This window comes from Salminus brasiliensis, chromosome 20 (genome assembly GCF_030463535.1).
Source record: "Salminus brasiliensis chromosome 20, fSalBra1.hap2, whole genome shotgun sequence".
NCBI lineage: Eukaryota > Metazoa > Chordata > Actinopteri > Characiformes > Bryconidae > Salminus > Salminus brasiliensis.
The window spans coordinates 19,998,668-20,022,556 of NC_132897.1; the positions used below are offsets into that span (position 1 = coordinate 19,998,668).

General features: G+C 43.9%; 1 protein-coding gene across 6 annotated transcripts in view; it reads left to right on the top strand.

Annotated features, from left to right (window-relative positions):
• The window catches only part of rtkna (rhotekin a), a 79,427-nt gene that overhangs the window by 19,009 nt on the left and 36,529 nt on the right, over nt 1-23,889 (top strand). Inside the window, exon 1 of one of the 6 annotated variants that reach the window (XM_072664808.1) lies at nt 7,770-8,319. The exons of 4 other annotated variants lie outside the window; for them this stretch is intronic. In XM_072664808.1, coding sequence (XP_072520909.1) covers nt 8,221-8,319 — 99 coding nt within the window. In that variant the 5' untranslated portion in view covers nt 7,770-8,220. Of the gene's footprint in view, nt 1-7,769; nt 8,320-19,756; nt 20,016-23,889 lie in introns of those variants that run through there. One more of the 6 variants, XM_072664810.1, reaches the window with a different exon arrangement.

Here is a 23,889-nt window from a genome sequence, read left to right on the forward strand (position 1 = left end):
CTGCTTTTAATATTATGGTAAGTATTACTTCTCATCTTTTTTACAGTAGTGTAAACAATCTGAAGGAATCTGGCTCTTCTACAACCAAATCTGTGAGCTTTGCAGTGAAGTACAAAGTCCTGACTGGCTCTGTCTGGGTGTGTGCGAGAGAGTAAGAGGGAGACAGGAATGCTTGAGTACATCGAGGGCTGATTTGTAGCAGTTGAGGACTCATGGGAGCAGAGCCAGATCACACGGGCTGCAGCTGACTGAGAGCTGGAAGGTCTCCAGAGGAGAGAGAGAGAGAGAGAGAGAGGGGGAGAGGGGAGCCCACAGGAAGCTCTGCGTCAGCGCCCATGTGGAGAATGTTAGCCGCGGCGCTGAGCACGGGCCAGGTGCGGAGAACCGGAGACCCTAGATGGCCTAGACGTGTGAGAACGGTCCTTTGCCCCTTTAAAAGGAGTGTAAAGCTGTTTTCCACTTACAGTGAAAGTAGTCGAAAGTTTTAAGTACAAGTGTTTCGAGTCCTCGTTATTATAAATAATGAACAGAATGAACAAAAGTTTATCATACAGCGTCAGAAACCTTACAAGAATTGTTGTCCTCACATGTTTGAGTGAAAAAAGTGTACACTTGATTTTTACCAGACTGTTCCTGACAAGATTGACCTAAGCTAATGATGATTAAGGAGATCATGTTGTCATTGTGGAAATGTACAGTATGTTTAGTAATTTGCCTGTGAGTTCATTGTGCTTTCATTTATTTTCCTCTATCATCGTGTGTGTGTGTGTGTGTGTGTGTGTGTGTGTGTGTTTTTTTGTGTGTGGGGGGGGGGGGGGTTAGTCAGACATCTGCTGGATATGTATCATGTATTACACTCCATCCATCTCTCAGCACTGATGAATTTCGAGTCATCATCAGCCGAGTTTCGACACAGGTTTGATCCTCCTGCCCGAAGTGAACACTGACGTCATGAAAAGAAACAGGTGTTCGTGCTGTTCTGCTGATACCTCTCTCTCTCTGTCTCTCTCTCTCTCTCTCTTTCTCTCTCTCTCTCTCTCTCTCTCTCTCTTTTTCTCTGTGTGATTACACTATGTCAGGCTTGTTCTTTCCTGAAAAGAGGCCTAGTCTCTTTTTGATGTGTGTATGTGTTTGTGTGTATGTGTTTGTGTGTGTGTGTGTGTGTGTGTGTGTAAGTGTAAGTGTGTGTGTGTGTGTGTGTGTGTGTGTGTGTGTGTGTGTGTGTGTGTGTTTGCGTTTGCGTGTGTGGAGCTCCTTTTTCTCTCCTGTGGCTGAGACTCCGTTTACAGATGGGGCTGGGTAGCAGCGGATGCTCTTTGTACTAGTTAGGGGCCCTGCCTCGCCCCATCTGTTTGCTCCACAGATGTGTTTTTAACAGAGATCTCCTTCGAGCACTAGACCCACACACTGTGGCTGAAAAAGGCTTTTACTGGGCAAATTGTCAAAGATTTATTGACCACAATGTGAATAAATTACCGCTATTCAGAAGTTAGAAACACTGTTTCCCATCATATTAAACCAAATCTGTTGCAGTTGAAGATAGTAACTGCTTGTAATGTGAAGCTATCACTCAGTACAACGTCATATTTCATTTTATTTTGAGTATTATGTGAAACAGTTAACCCCTTCAACCCTAAGCTTATTAATCAAGTATTAATCTAGAGATTTATTATTCAGTAACTACCATGAAATACAGTGATGAACTGTGACTGATTGACCTGGGGCTTCAGTTCAGCCAGTTCTGCTAGCTCTACTATGGGATTGTGGTGACATGTTAGCTGTAAACTAACCCCAGGCCAGGACACTTTGTACTTCTGGCCATTCTAAATTAAGCACAAACATCCATTCACATCTTCTAGTAAAGAGCCCTTTTCCAAAAATTGCTAAATTCTGCTTATACTACCTGTTTTATTCACGGCCTGAGATGTCTATAGGTCTTCCAGAAGGCTCAGAGTGATTGGTTTATTCCTCAGTCAGTTTCTTACTTAACAATTGTTAACTTTTCTCCCAATTTGATACTGCCTCTAGCCCCCCCTAGTGCTAGTAATGCTCCCTACACTAGGAGTATAAGGACTTTAACACACGTCTTCTGAGTGTGAGTGATGAGGGGAGAGCGCCATTCACCCACCTACCCACCCAGAAAGAGCACTCCGGACGCTGATGGCAAAGCAGCATGGCTTGGGATTTAAACTCTTGCCCCCCAGGCCACAGTGGCAGTACATTAGGTCACTGAGCCACTCAGAAACTCGCTCAGTTTCCACTGACATCAGTTCAGTTCTAGCACTGAAGTCCTAACCAATGACAGCTAAGCTTGTTTAGCTGTAGCTACTTAAAAACCAGCATTCCACAGATGTACTTTTACTAATGTAAAAAATGTATGTCTGATCTTGTAGCCTTTAAAAACAAGCATCTAAAATTAGACAAAAATGACTAGGCGTTCTCTGCAGCTGTACAAGGTCCTGAAATTTCCTGTTGATAAAATAAATATACATGTAACGGAGTTGGGAAGTGTGAGGCGCTTAAGGGTTTAACCTAATTATTTAAGGAGTTGAGAAATTATAACCATAATGTCCATAATGATGAAAATAGTGTAAAATTAATAACTGGAATCAAGTTGAATAAAATAACTCGCAGTTCACAAGTGGTGACCAAATCAATAAGCAAAACAATTGTAATGAAATGACTACATGAACTGAATACATGGTATAAACTTCACAGGTATATGTTATAATATTGAATTTCTACTGCATATGCTTTATATTCTTCAATAAAATGACCATTATTAATATGACGAGAGTCCATACCTTTACACTTCAGTGTAGCGTTTTAGATGCTTGTGAAATGTAGAAAAATAACGTCTAGGTTTCACAGCCCAAGTAAATGATTGTGTTTTCTCAGTCATTGCACTTCCTTTACGTAGTGTGTATACTCTACGCTGTGCCTCAAGTGTTTTGGTCACACACCATTCCTCCAACAGCATGGCATTTCCTTACCGCACCCTCTAGAATTCCTTCAGCTTGCCACCTAAGCACCTCCAACTATTATCAGCCAGGCCTCCCAAACAACCACCTCTCAATGTTCCCTCCCTCCTGATTGCGAAAAGGAAATGTCCCCCTATGCGCTTACCCTACATCCGCTCAGGAACAAAGGCCTGCCAAGCATTGTTAATGATCCCCACTCCTCCTTAACTAATGGCTCTTATAAACTGTTATGAGGCTAAGTTGTAGAACATCAGGTCCTGTTGCGTTTCTTCTAGGATCTCCCGGCAGTCACTGTCCAAAACATGGAATTCTCGGATGTCCTCTAGCTGCCCCATTATATTTGAGCCCAGCAGTCTGGAGCGTGTTACGCCATGATATTACCATGATGGGAAGTGTGAGGATTAGCTTATTGCTGGACAATGGAAATGATGAGATGAAAAGGCTCTGATTCACACAAACATATTCCTCAACTATATGTCATGATTGGTGACTTCCAGGCTTCTCGTTTTGCAGTCTGGTAAGACTCATCCTCTGGCAGAGTGACGAGACAGGACGGCACAACAACTCTCAACGGCTCGTGGTTTGTTCTGTCAGTGAGGAGAGAGCAGATACAGTGTAACAAAGCACTGCATTGCACAGGCGGGCCTCCTTGCTTACCCTTCAATTTGGGATAATGGCTGTTTTGCACCGCTGTTCGTTCTCAAGGGTTATTTCCGAGACTGTGTGGTTTCAAAGCCTTTTTTTGTTTCATCTTATCTTAGTATTTTGGCTGGATGTAATGTTGCGTGCTGCCCGTCGTGTCCCGTCACACTTGTTATATTCCAATTAATCCCTAGTGAACTCATCCTTGAAGTACAAATTCTAAGAGGTGTGTATTAATCAGCATCTGCCACTGTCATTGTTGAACCATCCTCATAACTGCCTCTTTTATTTCATTATTTAGGGCTTTTTGGAAGTGCCAGTTGCCCTTTGTATTGTGTGAACTTTTTCAGGATAAATGGACCAATAGAATCAGACCATAATTACACATGAAATGAACATCAAGATGCACTCATTGCTGGCACAGATGTTCAGATGTTGTGTTCGGCAGTACAACTGGACGCACTGGAGTGGATCCCAACATCACCATGTCCATTGCCAAGCATCGGCTAGAGAGAGCATTAGGCTGTGGAGCAGGGGACCATCCAAGACTTTGTTTTGGGACGAGCTGGAGTGCCAGAACTAATGATCCAAACATCAGTACCTGACCTCACTGGTGTAAGCAACCAACTCCACAAAACAGAATCCCATCAAAATAGGCTTTATTTCGACTTGGCCCAGTCCAGCCTTATTCCATGAATGGGATCATTTCGGGTACATTTTAAATGGCTCAGGTCCTTAAACATCAAAACTGTCTTGAATTTGTATTCTGAAGAAGAATGCTAAACTTTCTTAACAGTCCCATATGGTCGGTTGGGTTTCACCAAGGAACTCACGGGAGTCGAGACCCCCGTGTCTACTGTGTTTTCACGAATAGTGAATACCACTCTCCCTGGGTCTTCCTCGGGTTATTTTTCTTTCCATCTCCCAAAGCGTCCTGGAGAACAATAAATCTCCTCTTCGTGTTCCCAGCTTGTTGTCTTCGGATTGTGTTTGGCGGTATGAATTCCGCTGCAGGGATAGTGGGGCTGGACCAATGCATATGCATTGAGTTCACTTTCAAAGCTTGTAATTCCTAGACATCGTCTCTTACTGAAGCCCGTACTGCGCTGAACATGTGAGAATTGGTCTGTGTTATGTTTGAGACCGTCAGGCAGTTTGTCAGGAATCCTGAAGCGCATGTGATTGGTGGTTGTTTGTGCAGATGACATGAGGTATCTGAAGAGGGAGCCAACTCATGTTTTAACGATGTTTGCCCTGGCGTTCCTGTAGTTTCCTGTGGATTCTCACACTCCTTTTTTTGTCAGGCCCTGTTTGACAGAAATCTGGAGCATCCTTTTTTAAGACTGTGAGATGCAGTAGAGTAGTGAGGTGTTCTGGTGAGGTATTTTGGTAAATGGCTCTTCCTTCTGGAACATAATACAGTAATGATGTGTGAATCAGACTTAATCTGATAGAGCAAGAACATACTCGATCATGAAAAGGTGAAACGTGACCGGGAAGGATCTGCTGAGACATTTGTCAGAATGATCTTCAACCTGGTGTTCAGCCTCCCCTCCCCTCCCAACACCAAACCGCCCCTGTAAGACTGAATCATGCCGTTTTAAAAATGTAATGGGAATGAAAGATTGATACCAGCTGCTGGCACGTCTTGCCCATTTCATCAAAAATAGATTGCAGTATTACTGACCTCGTGAAAAATGAAAAGTGCATCACAGTTCAGGATCCTTAACCTCTTGACATGGATAACTTATTTCTCTCATTTCACCGCCTGCACGCTGAGCGTTCGGGATGATGTAGCTGATACTAGTTGCTGAGCGAGTTGATCATTAGTGGACAGACTGGCCAATGTAGTTCAGGGTGAGGGTGACAGATGGCTTCTTTGTTTCCTCCAGTTAATGTTCAAGACTGAGGCGACCAACTGCAGTGTGGTTTCCCTTTTATATTTCTTTTTTTTTTACATTTTCTCTTCAGTAAATCAGACTTTTGCTTATTTCTTTCGTATTTTCCTCTCCCTGAAAATCAGACTTTCACTTATTCGTACTTTCTTCTCCGTAAATCAGAGACATATTCAGACTTATTTCTTTCATACTTTCTTCTCTGTAAATCAGACTTTCGCTTATTTCTTTCATATTTTCTTCCTCGTAAATCAGACTTTCACTTATTTCTTTCATATTTTCTTCCACGTAAATCAGACTTTCGCTTATTTCTTTCATATTTTCTTCCACGTAAATCAGACTTTCACTTATTTCTTTCATATTTTCTTCTCCGTAAATCAGACTTTCGCTTATTTCTTTCATATTTTCTTCTCCGTAAATCAGACTTTCGCTTATTTCTTTCATATTTTCTTCTCCGTAAATCAGACTTTCGCTTATTTCTTTCACATTTTCTTCCACGTAAATCAGACTTTCACTTATTTCTTTCATATTTTCTTCCACGTAAATCAGACTTTCGCTTATTTCTTTCATACTTTCTTCTCTGTAAATCAGACTTTCACTTATTTCTTTCACACTTTCTTCTCTGTAAATCAGACTTTCACTTATTTCTTTCACATTTTCTTCCACGTAAATCAGACTTTCGCTTATTTCTTTCGTATTTTCTTCTCTGTAAATCAGACTTTCGCTTATTTCTTTCATATTTTCTATCACGTAAATCAGACTTTCACTTATTTCTTTCATATTTTCTTCCACGTAAATCAGACTTTCATATTTTCTTCCTCGTAAATCAGACTTTCACTTATTTCTTTCACATTTTCTTCCACGTAAATCAGACTTTCACTTATTTCTTTCATATTTTCTTCCACGTAAATCAGACTTTCGCTTATTTCTTGCGTACTTTCTTCTCCGTAAATCAGACTTTCGCTTATTTCTTGCGTACTTTCTTCTCCGTAAATCAGACTTTCGCTTATTTCTTTCATATTTTCTTCCACGTAAATCAGACTTTCGCTTATTTCTTTCATATTTTCTTCCACGTAAATCAGACTTTCACTTATTTCTTTCATATTTTCTTCTCCGTAAATCAGACTTTCGCTTATTTCTTTCATATTTTCTTCCACGTAAATCAGACTTTCACTTATTTCTTTCACATTTTCTTCCACGTAAATTAGACTTTTGCTTATTTCTTTCGTATTTTCTTCTCCGTAAATCAGACTTTCGCTTTTTTCTTTCATACTTTCTTCTCCGTAAATCAGACTTTCGCTTATTTCTTTCGTACTTTCTTCTCCGTAAATCAGACTTTCGCTTATTTCTTTCATATTTTCTTCTCCGTAAATCAGACTTTCGCTTATTTCTTTCATATTTTCTTCCACGTAAATCAGACTTTCGCTTATTTCTTTCATATTTTCTTCCACGTAAATCAGACTTTCGCTTATTTCTTTCATACTTTCTTCTCCGTAAATCAGACTTTCGCTTATTTCTTTCATACTTTCTTCTCCGTAAATCAGACTTTCACTTATTTCTTTCCTTCTCCATAAATCAGAGACTTATTCAGACTTATTTCTTTCATACTTTCTTCTCAGTTATTCAGACTTTGGCTTATTCTTGTGACATTTTCTCGTCAGTAAATCAGACATTTGCTTATTTCTTTCATACTTTCTTCTTAATAAATCAGACTTTGGCTTCTTGTTTTCACATTTCCTCCTCAGTAAATCAGGCTTATTTTTGTTTTCAAAAAGTAGCCCTTCTCTACCCTCAGTAGTTGTGCTTCTGGCTTTGGGTTGGGTTTGTTCTCAGCCAGTCTTTCTTTCTTTTCCCCCTCTTTCCTTTTCTCTCCAGTACTTTACGATTATCTCCTTCACATTTCCTCCACTGTTGTAGCTACAGATCCTGTCATTTGCCGTCGGTTTTCTCTCAGATGTATTTACTTTATTTACTCTCTTTCTCTGTGTTTTCTCTGTGTAATCTCAGTTCTGGTGGTCGTCCCCCCCCCACCCACCCCTCTCTCTCTCGCTCGCTTCTCAGTTTATATGGGTGCCCTTTTGTTGGCGTTGCTCTCGCGCTCTTCTCGTGTTCGAACGCCGTAGACGCGCGCGCTGAAACTGCGCTCGTGCACGCGGAGGCGAGTCAGTGCTCTTTTGTAGTGTGACTCTGCCATCATAGCGAACGCGCGCGCGCACACACAGGCTGCACGGAGGCTGAAGGACAGGACAGAACAGGCCAGTAAGAGAGAGGGGGAAGCGAGGGAACCTGTCTAACTCTGCGCTGCTGAGTATTTTTAAAAACTCCAGTGTAGCAGAAACTCACTCCCCGTCTTTCTCCTCCTCCTGTAAAACATCGAGGAGAGCTCCGGGCGGGAAGCGAAGCGCTGTTTGAGCGCTTTTGAAATATTTTGTTCGCAGAAAAGCAGCAAAAACACGCTTTTTCGACACGATCGACCCCAAACTGGAACTTTTGGAGTCCAGCGGATACGTTTGGGGTTTCCCTCAGTCTTTATCAGGTGATTCATCAAGTGAGCAACCGCCGTGGACCGCAGTCATGGCTCTTCGTTCTCTATCAAAACGCCCCTCCGAGACGGACTGACTGACTGTCTGTCTGAAGAAGAAGAGGAGGAGGAGGAAGCAGAACCAGAGGGACCTCAAACTTTCACTCCTTTTCTTTCCTGGATGATGCCGATAGACAGACTCGTAGACATGGAGGAGAAACTACGGATTTTAGAGGACCTGAACATGATGTACATCCGCCAGATTGCCCTGAGTTTACAGGTAAAGGGGACCTACAGTCCTAGCTATAATTCTGTAGTCGTGCTGTGAAGGAAGTCGTGGTGAAGTCCTGTCACATAAACATGTGTTTTAAACTGGTGACTGAAATCATTGGGTGTGAGAGCTCTTTCTGTGGGCTTTTTATTTTGGTGTTTTATTTTTTTGCCTTGGCAGCTGTGTGATGTGGTGGTGGTGGTGGTGGTGGTAGTGAACGTTAGTGACTGAACTGCACTGAATTCACTAAAATCTTTGAGAAGCTGGTGAGGTTTCTTCTAGTATAACTCCAGGACTTTTACTAGCTGTGCGTCTCCTTACTGGAGACTGCAGATGCAGCTGCAGCCCTAACATATGGCACCAAGCAAGGTCTCTTGGGGGGTGATGTGAGAGTGTGTACGTGCCCAATTGCTGAGATTTGGGTTAAAAAAAAAAAAATCTGTGATCTCCCTGGTTGGATTTTGGTTGGTTGATGATGGTTGTTTTAAGGAAGTATTCAGTTTCTTGTGAGATCTTTTCCATAAAAACAACTGTGAACACACTGGTGTGTCACTTTGCAGCTAGTGCTGCCATTAGATCACCTATTCTTGCTCATACATGAGTAATAACACAAGCTATGAAGTGTTTCCTGTCTGCTTTTAGATCATATGCAGGTTTATCTACATGACCCTAGATCGTCTGGTTATGAAACTGATGGGGCCCTGGTGCTGAAGCTGTTGTGTGTTCTGAATATAAGACTGCTGCTCTGCATGGTGTGGTTTTTGGATCAGGGTACACAATTGGCCTCTCGCCCCACCCCACCCCACCCCACCCCTCCCACCTTTCTTATCCGCCCATGCTGAGATCACACTTCACTACACTACACCACTGAGGGTGTTGCCCTCAGTCTGTTCCCCACACCAAGCAGCCAGGTGGTCCGTCTGGCTTTCACACTGTCTGCAGACACCTGCTTCATGACCCTGCATCTGTCTGACACTGCAATGACACTCGGGTTCGTATTGGTTGCTTATGCTAATCTTTTTTTTTTAGGCTATTTTTCAGGTGATACCGGAGCGGCCTGCAGAAGTCAAGTCAGCTTTGACCCAGTTTGTGACTTTCTGTGAGAAAACAACTTGTTCACTGTTGAATCCTGAGGAGAAGAGGGAGGAAAACCCTGGCACAGTGCCGAGCTTGCCTCATGAATTTTGCTTTCTTCAGATTGACAGTCAGCCCACTTGCTCACAGACTTCATGGCTTAATAAAATCATCTCAGTCATCCACACACTAAAACCCTCCGGAACAAAAAGGGGTCTCTTTACACAGGCTTAGTGTTTAGCCCATTTACAACCTTGCTCCTGTTTCAGCTGGAATTCTTCGAATGGCTATGGGTAGATAAGCGCATTGTCAATAAGTTCACCTCAGGATCTAAGTGGTTCCCTTGTTGGTGGAATCCATAAATGAGCTTGAATCTATCCTGTTTCTTAAAGTCAGTCTTTCAAATAGAGCGTGTGTTCGCCCTTGCTGACAAAGCAAGCAAGAAAGATGAAACTGTGAAGCCGCAGTCTCCGCAGCAGGGTAATTTACTGGTCTGTGCCGTAGAGATGAGAACCTGCAGTCTTTTGTGAGCGATGTAGGAAGAGTGTGCATTTCTGTGCCAGATGATCCATTCAGGTTTGGATAGATCTTCCTCAGAACAGAGGCAGCCAGATTCTCCTTCTGCTCTCGCCTTTATTTTACGAGACCCCTGCCTCCTTCACGGAGCGCATTTTGTGAGCAGCCTTTTGTTGTTGGAATGCCACAATTCCCAGCTGGCCTAGAGGGGTGATGGGAACAGGAAGTGGTTAAGAAGAGTGAGTGTGACTCCCAGCTCTTGACTGAAATGATGTCATGCCTTGCTTCCCATCTTAACCCAATGCTGAACCGCATATACATTACTTTTCCACGCTTTCGGGAGCTTCGGAAGACCCTTAGACTCGCTGCCACAATGGTGAAGCTGTAATTGTTTGCCTGAGGAATGATTTACCATGTATAGGTAGTGAATTTGTCCCTTTGTCTAAGTGAATTGAGCTTGTATTGGAGTAGTCGTGTTACATGTCGTTGTTTTTGTTAACACGTCCAACATGTGGTGTCTAGAATTTCGAGTCCAAATCCAGGAAGTGTGCATTTCCCTATATTCTTCAGTAGATACCCTCAGCAGGAAACCCACCAGCTGTGTCCTCATCCTGTCACCTTTCAGCTTGGCAACTCTTACTCTATTACTTAATGCCTAAATGTTGATTTTCACACTTCTAGCATGGCCATCCAAACGTGGGGCCAAGATGGGATTTTCTTGAAATATTGATCTCTAATTAGATGCTGTACAGATCGTTTTGGATCTGATAAGTAAATGGATGTCTCCATAGCAAAAACCCCGCCTATCTACCTATTTTAAGACAGGCATACACTGCAAAATTTGCAAAATACCTGAAATGTGAGAGGGAAAGCTATGCCCGATTAACTGTTCAATTTTGTGCACTGTCAGCATATAAATCGTTGGGTTTGTCTGTATACAGCGAACCTGCAGTGTGAGTTATCATCAAGAAACTTCCCAAAACTTCCAATTTTCTTACAAGATTCATCCAGATGCAGGTTAGAATTTTGCTACATGTTTGTTGTCAACATTCCATAGCAGATTCTGTAGATTATCATCTACTTGTGCCTCCAGTTAACGTTTCACACACATTCATAAAAATATCAGATTTCCTTTTCTATGCGCTTGGCTTGTTTACATGGACTAATGGCCGTACGGATACAGTAGCCCCTCTGTGTCTTCAAGGAAAGTGTTTTCCAAGTATTCCTCCTGAAGCTGGATGAGAGTCTGATCTGTGTGAGTCCAGCTCAGCAGGGGTACTGCCCCTTAGCTCTGCAGTCTCCTGGAGCATTGCCTCTGTTGGTCCTGCCTCTGTTGTTGTTGGTGCTCAGATGTACTGATGAAGGATTAGATGGAGCAAAGCTCCACAGTCCGCAGTGTGGTTTGAGATTACACCTAACCCGAGTCTCTTGGGATGTACTTGGCTATAGTTGAGGACTAAGAATGGGTGGAAAAAATGGGAAAATGGACGAATTGCTTATTTTGGTCGATAAGCTATTTGAGAGTGTGTTCGATTGGACGGATTAGCACTTTATCTCTGGTAGGGTGATGAAATGAAGATTTCCAACCCAGAAAGAGGGAATTACTCCCAATCCTCCAGCCCTCCAGCCAGGAGCATTTGAACGTCAATGAGAAACAGAGATCTTTAATGCACCTTGGACTGTGACCTATCTATGCCCCCTAGGTTTTTTCAGTTAGGGTAATCAGGGTAATAAAATTGGACCTTTTATTTGAAGAAGGTGTATTTTACTCACGTGCGGTACATTACGGTTTGTAATGTATTTCATAAATAAATAGTCATATTTTTATTAATTAGTTATTAATGCTTACTTGAACACTTTTTGCAAGGCTTGTAATTATTGAGGTCATTCTGCACATGCAAGAACTGCATATTTCTGTCAGCATGTTTCACCTCACTGCTGGTTCAGCTGCAACGGTGTTTGAGTAGCTTTAGTTTGTTCATCATACCACGCTAAAAGACTTTTGTAGGTGCCTTGCATCCCATAGAATAACAGGGGAGAATGTATTCATCACTTCAGTACCTACGCAAATATTCTGTCAATTACCGTCTTGTTTGTTTTGACTTTAATTCTTCCTGTTTGACTTCTTGTTTGCTGGGTTGTGATGTAAATGTGACTAACTCTTTGTGACCGAATCCACTTGCTGCAAGCAACTTCTGGCACTTCTTGCTCCCTGCCTGTGAGGTGGGATGTTTGGGAGGCAAGGGCTGCTGGAGAAAGAGGGCATTGTGTTCGGTCACCCACGCCCCTTCCCAGCCCCCTGTGTCCCTGGCCTGGGCTCTGGCGTGGTCAGAGTGGGGCTGAAAGGACAGTCTGTGCAAAGGAACCAGCCAAATGCCTCGACTTGAGCCAGCTTCCTTTGAAAAACAGCAACCCAGGAGCCAGTGCGTTGGAAGAGACCGCAAAGCTCCCGGCAAGCGTTCGGGCTGAGTCCTGCTTCTCCATTCCTGGACCTCCTATCCAAACCTGGCACAAACAAGGCAGCCTACCTTAGCTTTCCTCAGGCTTCCTCTGTACACCAATAAGCTTCTGTTGGGCCAGAGCTCCCTTAGTGTGAGCTAGAGCTACAAAAAGTCATAGCTGCTTAAAACTGTAGTAATTTATACCAGCGTTCTCCATTATATACACCACTCTACGAGGTCTATGCATGCATGTCAGGATATGTCATAAACTACAACTTGTACAAACACTGCAGTGTGGTAGACCTGGTGTTATTACACCTCAGATAGCCTTTTTTTCCTCTTCCTTGCTGTATTAGTGTCAGGACAGTTGTTTTCTTTGTACATGTAAGCAGCTGTATATGTAAAGTGGTGTGTACATGACTTCATGTACTGTTGTTGTATCTGAAAGGAGTGTGTCTGGGTGGGAAAGCAATCACTTTAATTTATCCAAGCTTCCCGTGACAGAACATAGTCAGCTGCTCTAAGCTAAAGATAAACAAACATAATAAGAACAAACCACAGGCTTTTTCTTCCTCATTTTCCAGATGAATAAAAGGAAACTCGGAAGGAAATTTGGACCTGGTGACTTCATGCTGAGCCCAGGCATGGTTGCTTATGTGCTGACCTACCCCTCCCAGGTCTCTCTGCTTGCCTGCTCAGCTGTGTAATTGAATCGCACCTTGTGGTGCTAGTGTTGGATGGAGGGCCGGACGAAACAGTAGGGGGGAGGGGGGGTGTTTTGGCACCAGCCTGAGCGATTTCTTCACCTCGGACTCTCAAGAGAAGGGGTGTTGGTGCTGGTGGTTGGGGAGGGGTGTTGCAACACTTTGGTGATAATATGTTCTACGGTGTTTGTTCATCATCAGTGTTGTCTGACTGACTGTAACCTCCTGGCTGCTCTCCAGGGAGGCCATTGTTAAAGTGTGGCATCCTTAACTTATCAGATAAGGTTGAAGAGAAGCCCTTGTCCACCTGGTCCACCATGGGTTGTGAGGAGTGCTGGACGAACACATGTATGAGCTGTCTGAGCTGCCCAGCACATTCTCACTTTATCTGTATGACAGTTTTGTCCATATACAAATGGCCAGTGCTTTATTTGGCCGAACGTTAAGTAGTGAATCATTCCAAATGTATCACTTTAGACTTGCTGTGCTTTGCAAAGTCTGCACTTGGGATATTAAAATAGATAAGAATGTTGACTGTGTTGTAAAATGTGAATCGGCCATCTGTCCAAAAGTACCCAAATATGACAGATGTGCTTAATGTTCTGCAGTGATCTCATTGTCTGTTTGTGCTAGGCAAAACGAATTGCGTAATGTAATATAATTTTAGCCGTGTAGATCACAATTTTAGATAATGTCTGACTATGTTATTGCGCATTGCAAAACCTGAAACCCCAGTATTACCTAATACTTCACCTCCCTGCAGAGGAGCAGCAGTTCATTCTGTTCCAGCTCTCAGATGTCTGTCAGTACCTGCAAGATGGATGTGCCTCAGCCTAGTGCTTCATGTCTTGCATTATCACTAAATGGTTCCATTAGATTTATGGCTTCCCTTAGTGTAAACGCATTTCCCCTGTGCATGGTTAAGCTGTGTCAGCCTCCAGCCTCATCGATCCTGCTGCTGCCAGTGTGGCCATGGCTCTTGGGAGCATATGGGTCTGCGAAAAGCACTTTTCTTCATTTGGAAGGTGCTGAGAGGCCCTGCTTGTTCCTACTTCCGTCTGGTGAGGTCAGTGGAACGGACCCTCAGAGGAGATGATGTAATTCTACCTTTCTGTAGTTGCTTTAATTGGAAGGGCCCAAGGATGTTTCAGAGGGGAGTCCCAATTAAAGCGGGCTACTTTTTGGACTGGTACGCATGAAGCCTATTGAATTACAGCGTTTGCCTCCTTTGTGAAGCCCCCTTGTTGAGAGTGACGTAGTGGGACCTTTTAGCACGTACTTCAGTCTGGTGAAGCATCCCGCTGTGGGACAGATAGCCAGCTCAATAGATGATATGGGAGTTGTTAAAATAGAAAAAGAAATGGGGGGCTTTAGAGAACAGCCTGTCCTTTTTCCAACATGAGCAGTCCTTAAAAGATTATAGCACCATCAGCATTTAATTTGGATCCAGGTCAACCTTTGGATCCACCTGGGGTTCAATGATATGTGGTGGACGGAACCATTTAGAAATCAAGGAGTGTACACCTTCGCCAAAAAGACAAAAAGACCATTGCCTTCTGCAAGAAAGTGGCATCTCAGGGAAATCTGTAGGTTAGACCAGCTTACTGTGCTGCTGGATAAAGAAGAAGCATAGCTCTCATTGGCTCTGGATGGATAAGCAGAGGGCTGAGCTGTCATTGACTTCATAGCTTAGCTCGTTCCTTGGCTATCCTCCTTCATAGATGTGACAGCAATTGGCAAATGTTTAGCATAGTGGACAGTAGCCTGCATTTGCAGTTCAGTTAACTTCATCCTGTCGCTGTTTGCAATTGCACATCATGAGCTGTTTTTCTAAATTAAGCCTAGGCTTGGGCTAAATAGTTTTGCCGTTTGCGAGCACCATTAAAGTTGCTTTTCACTATAAGTTTTGGATCAATCTTAATCTTGGAGACTTCCAGGTTCGATATTGGCTTGTGGAATTTGGTTCCATGTTGGTTTATTACTCTCGCTAGTGTAATTGTCTGCACTCGTTCATGACTAATTGATTTTACTCATTCCCGTCATGGGTTGTGTTGGTTTGTTTGTTGTTGTAATGAAAAAATCAATTTCCCCCGAAGGCTTTTTTACACAACACATTGATTGAAGCACACCATGTTCAGCTGGTGGTACTGGTTATGTTTGTGTTCTGAGGTGCTCCACTAGATGCTCTGCTTTATATCCATTTGTGCTAAAAACACAAGCTTTCTTCTGTCATTAATTCTTACGCTATAGCCCAACTAGTAAAAGCCTGTCACACGTATGAAATGTCGTGAATCTAAAAGCATCCCGAAATGCTTGGTATTCAGTCCCCTAAATGGGAGTTTCTCTGTAGCGTAATCTGTGTAATTTAATAAGCAGCCTTAATGTTCCATTGCTGTTTTGAGTGTCTGTTGTTGTGGTGATCATAGCTCATGACCCAGTCTGCACCCAGCTGATTAGTGGTGAAAAAGCATTAAACATATTTCCCGTCCCTCCCCTCCCAGGAAACAAACGGCAGTTACATAATTCATGCAGAAAGCCGAAGATGTAAAAGCAACAGGCCACGAAAAACAATGCAATTGTTAAGATCATTTCGTGACAAAACATGAAGCAGAAGGAGGCACGGTTTTGAATCTGATGTGTATGTGAAGGAAGGAAGATGTCCTGAGACTGACTTCTTTAAGATGGGAAACGAGATTTAGTTTGTTTGGAGAATGACCCTTTTTTCCCCCCCAGTCAGGAAGTAAACAGCATAGAAATAGATACAGACAGGCAGAGATGGTAAGTAGATACATAGATCAAATACCAATGCCAGAGTTGTCCCATGACCTCACATTTTGTTAGAAACATGGTCCATGACTTGCATGCAAAGGTTTTTTGATATTGGTTACATTTATGTCTTATTGGTCTGTGTATCGGTGTGGCTGAAGGAACAGCTTGGTATAGCTCCTCTGTTTGCATGAAAACGTATGGTGCCTTTATGGGCGTTCATATGTTTATGTTGTATATGTTCATATCCAGGACTGTTCTTGGCTTCGGACTTTTTGTCCCCCTGCTCTGGATCCTACACTTTGAATTCGATTGATCTTGGAATATGTATTCTGTAATACTGCGGTTTTCTAATAACAATGATGGTAATTGAAGCAACGCCATAACATAACTAGCCTCTCTAAGGAACCATTGAATTCAATGGTTTCAGTACAGGTCTCCAGTGAATCATGTATTGATGTGGCCCCAGAGTGGTTTAGTGATCTAAGATCTAAGAGATTGCAAGTTCAATCCCTGGTGATGCCACATGACCAGGAGTCCGAGAGATGGTAAGTGGCCTTGCTGACTCAAGATAGGCCTACAAGATGGTCCTCTCTCCACTGACATAGGTGCCTGTCAGCTAATGTAACAGAATTGGCATCCTCTAGTATTGCTATTGTGTTACCAGCAGTTTGAAAAGATGCACGACTTTCACCTTTGATTGCCACCTTTTAAGAATGTGCCACACATATAAACAAGTGCATAACTTGCATGCACCCACTTTCTCCCCCTCCTCGTGGTCCACAGCTATGTGTAATAGTGCAGCTGTTCACAAACAGATCCTATTACTGTACCAATGGGCATAGATTCTTAGAAAACCATTTTCCAAGTGCTGTAGTTTTTTTTTTTAACCGTGCCTCAGAGTTAACAGGCTGTAGGGTTATTTAGGGGGTGTGTGAGTGTTTGCAAAACTCTGAACGTTTGAAGCCTCACCAGCTCGGCCCACTGGTTCGCACTGTTTGATTGGCTCTTCTCCAGCGTTTCATCTTTCTCTGTCATCTCACCTCTCCTCTTGTTCGATTTGTGCAAAGCACTGCGTTCCCCTCTGTGGTCCATCTTTTTGTCCATCTTTTTGTTTTCTCTGCTCTTCACTCCCACTCTCACCCACACTCTCTTATAACACTGCCCAAGCAAAACACCTCTCGCTCACCTACGCTCCCGTTTCTCTCTCTTACCTCATTTGTTGTTGAAATATTTATTGGCAAAAAAAGCAAAGAAAACACAAACATCCAAAACGCAACAACAGTCAGATCGATCTGCTCTCTGTTTCACGACCTACACAGTGCACGCTTTCTGACATCATTCTAATTGAATAATACCCTCCATTACTGCCACGTCTTGGACCACCACACAGAGCCATTTGGGACTCATCCCTCCAATACTGGCCCACCCTGCCATTTTCCACCAGGCTGAATGGTGCCTGCTGTTGCTCCTGGCCGAGCCCGTCAGAAGCGTCTTAATCTGGGTACAAGTCTGTCAGCTCCCTGGCAGCCTCCAGTCTCCAGATGCCCCCTGATCAGACAACCGGGCAGGTGGGACTGTGATTAAGGCAGATCAGAGACTCACCATAGAGAACGCATAAAGCAGGCTGCTGACATTAGAAGTAGAATTACAAAATTCGATTACTGCATGTCATCTGTTTGGTGGTTTTGAGAGCTTTTTGTCAAGAGCATTAGCTTTAACACAGGAGTGAGGGCCTAATCTGGTACAGAGTGACTTGCTTAATTATTTATTTTTTGATTTGGCTTTTACCATTAATCCTAGTAATCTTTATTCATACAGATTTAAATTAAAGGTGGTAATAGGGTGCACATTCTGTTACCATTAATCACCTTTCCCACTTGCTAATGAAATCTCTGAAAGCATGAGCACAGTTTATTATTGCTCACTAAAGCCCCTTTTTTATTTTTTGGCCTTATTTAAAACTCGATTACTCAATTTACTGTTAAATAATCTGCAGATTACTCTGCTACTAACATAATCGGCAGTGACCGACCTTGTCTGTGTCTTCTTTTGCGTAAGATAATGTGCCAGTATGTGCTTTGTGAACTACACAATTTTTGCAGTGCTGTACAATTACTGGTTAATTGTTTATTGTTGATTGATAGTTTGACGTGACTTTACTCACGCTCAAATTTATAAATCAATTGACTTGTATTGCCTGTAATTGGAGTTTATAAAAACTATAAAACATGTTTTTTACTGAGTAATGGATGTGCGCATCCCTAGTTTGTGTATTCTTTTTTTCTCTTTGGTGTGGTATAGTGATTGTAGGAGAAAAGAGAAAGGGAAAATCCACTTGCTTTTAGCCCAGCACAGGTACCTGCTGGCGTCCCCGGCTTTCGCTTTTGAGCTCCCCTTTTGTGGACATTGGAAAGGTCTGGTCTGGTCTGGTCGCATAACAACCCGTAACCAACCTCATAAAAAGGTAAAGGTGCACGTATTTGTCACTGTACAGTGACATGTGTCCTCCGCATTTAACCCATCTGTGGTAGTGAACACACACTCACACACACACACACACACACACCCAAAGCGGTGGGCAGCCAACTCCAGCGCCCGGGGAGCAGAGAGGGTAAAGGGCCTTGCTCAAGGGCCCAACGAACCCACAACCCTGTTATCGATATCCCGGCACTCTAACCGCTGAGCCACCACTGCCCTGCAGTCTAGCAGTCTAGCAGAGTCTTAAGGTGATGTGCTACACGTATCAATAACACCTGACGTGGCCATTGCATTTTACGTGGCCATTGCATTTTACGTGGCCATTGCCTGTAACAAACTTTTACATTTACATTTACATTTACGGCATTTAGCAGACGCTCTTATCCAGAGCGACTTACAAAGTGCTTTGCTATTTACCCAAGAAAACCTCAGCTAGTTAGAATAGACTAATACAAAAGATACCTCCAAGCTTAGACATTGCTAAACACAATACAATAAGGCGACCATAGAACTATTCGTCCAAGTACTCTCTGAAGAGGTGGGTCTTCAGTCTGCGTTTGAAGACAGCGAGCGACTCGGCCGTTCTGACATCCAGGGGCAGCTCGTTCACCACTTTGGTGCCAGGACAGAAAAAAGCCTGGACGCTTGTCTTCCGCGGATTTTGAGGGATGGTGGGTCGAGCCGAGCCGTACTTGAAGCTCGAAGGGCTCTTGGTGCGGATCGGCTTTTGACCATTGCCATTAGATACGGAGGGGCTGGTCCGTTCTTGGCTTTGTAGGCCAGCGTCAGGGTTTTAAATCTGATGCGGGCAGCTACAGGAAGCCAGTGGAGAGAACGCAGCAGTGGAGTGACATGGCTAAATTTAGGGACATTTAGGGACTTTTATTAATCAACGATGGCAATATTGCATATTTTTGTGCCATTCTAGAGCACTACGATTACCACTCTATTAACAATGGCAGCCTGTAGTAGCCTAAAATAGCACACACTTTCTGTGTGGCTGTAGAGTGGTTGGGATCTTTGAGCATGATGGGCTGGAGAGGACCTCTCTATTAGAAATGGCCCTAATTTGCATAAAGTTTGGGAGGTTTCGGTATTGGCTGATATGCAAAGGAGTGATCTCAGTATCAGAAAGTAAAGACTAGTGTAGAACTGGGCAGCCAGCGAGGAACAGTAACCTTAACCAGGGTTACCAAAGAAGCTCTCACTGGTTTAAATGGCAGAAGCAACTGGGTTCCCGTTGAGCATGCCCAGCTATTGTTAGCACAGTGATGTAATGGGGGGGGGCGGGTTTCCACTGGGGGGGTGACCACTGGTTCCTCAAAGGCACCATAACTGCCTTTAAACCAACTTGGCATTAAGTTGTAACCCCTAGTGCAGGCTAGTGCTCACCACTCTGAAAGGCTGGACTACGCATGCACACACACACACACACACACACACACACGCCTCCTCGTGTGAGCTCCACTGCGGTGGAGAGCCACTCGGTAGCTGTTGTGGGCTTGGCTAAATGCAGCCCTCCGTGCACACACGCGCACACACGCACACACACACACACAGACACACGGCGCGGTCCATCTCTCGGTGTGTCCATGCTACCGAGCCCTGCAGCTGATGGGTCTCTCACTGAAGACATCCCGGAGTGTGCTTGTGGAGGTCTGAGAGTTCGCCGCTTCACCGGAGCGAGGCTGCTAACGCCATGAACAACGCCAAGAACCAGCGAGTAAGTCATTCACGGACATTAGAGTCGTGTGTGTGTGTGTGTGTGTGTGTGTGTGTGTTGTGTAAACTGTAAGTTACCGTTTAGCTCATGCGGCTGTGTCGACCGTTAGCCCTGCAGTGAGCGGTACAGGTGAACGGTTCACGTTGTGCGCGCAGGAGCCGTCGGCTATGCGCGCCTCTCCTCTGCGCTGTGAGGAGATGAGGGCAGCGTGAATAAGCGAAAAGCAGCGGGTCTGGCTCTGCTGGTTGTGCTGCTGCTGGATTTTCATCTGTTTAGGAGTGAAACGAAGCCATTTGGCCGGTGAACTAGTCAGAGGCAGAGGGGTAAAGTCTTGAGGAGCGCGCTGAGGAATGTTACGCAAGATGTGCATAAGCAGGGATTAGCCAGGTATCAGACACCCTTAAGCTGATGGACTGATGGATAGTAGGGCTGGGGAGTATGATGGCATTCGTCATCGGTGTGGTCGCTAGACATGCTTTTCTGAGCATGTCTCACATAGCATTAGCACTGCTAGGACACTGACCACCTGCACGGGTCATTGCCGGCATGGCACGAGTCCCGGTTGAGTGGATTGAGTGCAGTGCTCAGATTTGATGGTAAGGTTTTCGTAATGTGCCACCACTGATTGTTTCGTCCATCTCGTCAGATCGTGGCATGTTGTGTATCATGAAGTATCAGGTTAGTAGGCTATGTCTGTTCCAATCTGTAGCCCTAGTTGATGGACATAAGGGGGGTCACCCTACACATGATTATGATATAGGCATAGGGAAAGCAATGCAGACCTTTTAGGAGCCTCTGCACAGAAGTGTACAGTTTGTACAGTCTATTGCATGGCAATGTCCATGCTGTTTTACAATGACTGGGTGGAAAGGGACTCCTCTGGAAACGCTGGAACCCCAGAGAGGACGATGTGGAGACGCTTTAACAATTATTCATCCCTATTTCTTTCAATGTTTTGATGCCAGCGTCATTGCCTCATACTGAGCCTACCAGGCCGCTGACTAAATGCTCAGTCTCTAACATCTTGGGATTTAGTGAAATTGAAGCATTCCAGCTTTTGTTGGGACAGACTTGATCTTGCACATCAAGCAGCGCATATTTCATACCCTGCAGGGTTCTCATCTGTTGATAAATGTGTAGGGACCCCACAATAGCCACGTGACTTATGAATTCCTCTCTAATGGAAACTCGAGCCCAAAGCTGTCTACCTACTGTATACTCACTCCCTTCAGACTCATCCAGATGAATGTCTGTTTTCTCTGCGTGCAGAGAGTGCAGTGAGCTAATATACGTGTGAGGCTGTATGCTTGAATTGTGTTAAAACTCCTCAGTAGGATTCAGAAAAGGTCACCCACAACAGAGACGATGAAGCACGGAGACAGCCTGCTCTTTACTCGTATGTGAGATCTGTGGACTGTTGGGTCGATTTGGCTGCTACAGCTCGAGTTTAGTTTTAGAGGTATGATAAATCAATAGATGAGCTATTAATCTCGGAAAGTTTGGCAGGCATCATTGTACATGCTAGATTCGTTTCGAGCTAAGTACCCACACTGCTGCAGAAATGCCATTTGGCTTCTGATCCAGCTTCGTTTAGTGGAATCAATTGCTGGGAGGGATCCATGGTGTCTTTGGAATATCTGTGTGTACTGTTAATAAGCTTCATATGTTAGGCTACACCCTTAAAAATAAAAGTACAAAAAGCGCTCTCCAGAGTGATGCACTAAAACCGAGCTGGCCGATGTGAGTTGGTGCATATAAAATGAGAGAGGCTTAAAACTAACCTATTCTGTACTGAAGTGCATTTGACGTTGCAGTCCCAAATACAACAGGAACTCCCGTTTTTGCCAGTGTTCTGTGGTACACATGTAATTTCACATCTTTTACAGCTCGTTTTACTCCTGACGTTACTAGTACCCCCTACATTGTCTGACAGGGAACAGTAATAAACACTTTTGGGTCAGTGTGCGCCATAAATAAGCTACTTATGCACTGGTTGAATGCTGTCCACCTGGAAATATGGCAAACCTATGTATAATGCTGTGGTCAAATAAGGCTGGTTACCCAAGCATTGATTTTAAATGAATATGCCAGTGGTTCTTCAATGGTTCGTATTCACCATAAAAAATAATCTAGGTATAGGCTTAGTCTGGGCCTGTAAACAGCCCCTTATGTCTAAACTAATGAGTGTATGCAATAGAACAATTTGTGCCTGTATTTTGTACCTCTGCAGTGGCCGTCCACCCTCATCAAGGACAAAACCTTGCGTCTCAGTAGGATGTTGCACTGCTGGGAAATCTGGGTCAGCTCAATGGCCCAGTGGGATCATTCCTCAGAAAAGCATTCGAGCTTGGCTGGTTGAGTTCTGTACAGGTGTAGGCCTGAAGCTGCACAGCCGGACTGTGTCAAAAGAAATCGGAGACAAGCACACGCTAGTACCCTGACTCTTCACTTTCCTACTGCCTGTCACAGTCTTTTTTGTTGTTGTTGTTTTGTTTTTTTTAAGACCCCTACGTTTATTCCGCCTGGCTTGTCCGGGAGCAGTCTTGGGAGAGTTGCTTAGCTGAGCAAACCCATTTGCTGAGGAGAAGCATCATATATATTTTTAGCCCGGACAGTGCAATTTATCTCCGGATAGCCCGGGAAATGCCGAGACGCATATGTAGGTAGTGCAGCACGGCAGAGTGGAAGTGATGCTGAGAGCAATTCTGTGTTAGGGCCAATCTCCGTCTCAGGGAAGAGGCTACAGCACTGTCATTGTGTTTTATGAGGCTGTCCAGGTGAAGAGCCAAAATGCCATTCGCTCATCAGGCCTGATTTAGTGCGAAAGACTGCAAGATCATCAGCTTCTTTACACTGGCTGTCCATATGGAGGTGTGTGTGTCTGTAAGGGATGCTGACTAGGATGAAGTACCACACTTTCGCAGGCCTGCTGGGTGACATACTAGATTTTTAAAAGTGCTTTGGTTTGTTTGGATTGAATGTCCACCGAGGAAGGTTCATACTTTACGTCTGCTGCTATTAAAATTGGATTAATAATGCATCAGGACCGCCACTGTTTTGCTAACTATACTATTTATTGCTAGTGTTTCTGGACCACCAAACATTTCCAGCGCTTCTGCTGCTAATACATTTGGTAATGCCTTTGAACACCCACAAATGTTGCTCTCTGGAGCATCTTCTAGGTTGGACTGCTTAGAAAAAGGACTATCTTAAAGCATGCTGTGTATGACGATAACACAATTTATCCCACATTCAATAAAATATCGTGTCATATTGCCCACCCCTGCTCTGGACCATCAATACTATGTTCACTGGAGGAAGCACCAGAACTTTGGTAACTGCAGAGTCTGCTTCTGGTAGACTAATTTCAATAGACTAGTGCCTTTGGACCACCATAATTGTGTTAATCAGACCATCTACTGCTATTACATTTGATCATTTGGATAATCTCTGTGGGCCACCAGGCCTTTCAAGCTGGAGCTTCCCTCCACTATTAAATTTGATTTGATAGCGCCACCAAAATATTGATATGATAGCCAGAACATCTACCTCTTTCACATTTGAGAGACAGATAATGGCTCTGGACCACCTAGACATTGCTAACTGGAGTATCTACTGCTATTAATATGGTTGGCTAATGCTGCTGCTGCTGCTGCTTGTATCTCATTAACGTGGGCGCAGTGGGCACACATACAGCACTTTGTTTGAATACATGCGCTCTTTCACTTTGCCTTGATGCTGTAAACTGTACATTCCTCCTACATACGAAGTGACTCATTATGTCCTATGGTATTCTCTGTCTTTCACTGGCTTGTGGTCACCCCTTCTGGTCTGTGCTCTTCTCTCTTGCTTCACCACCCCCTACTCGTTTCAC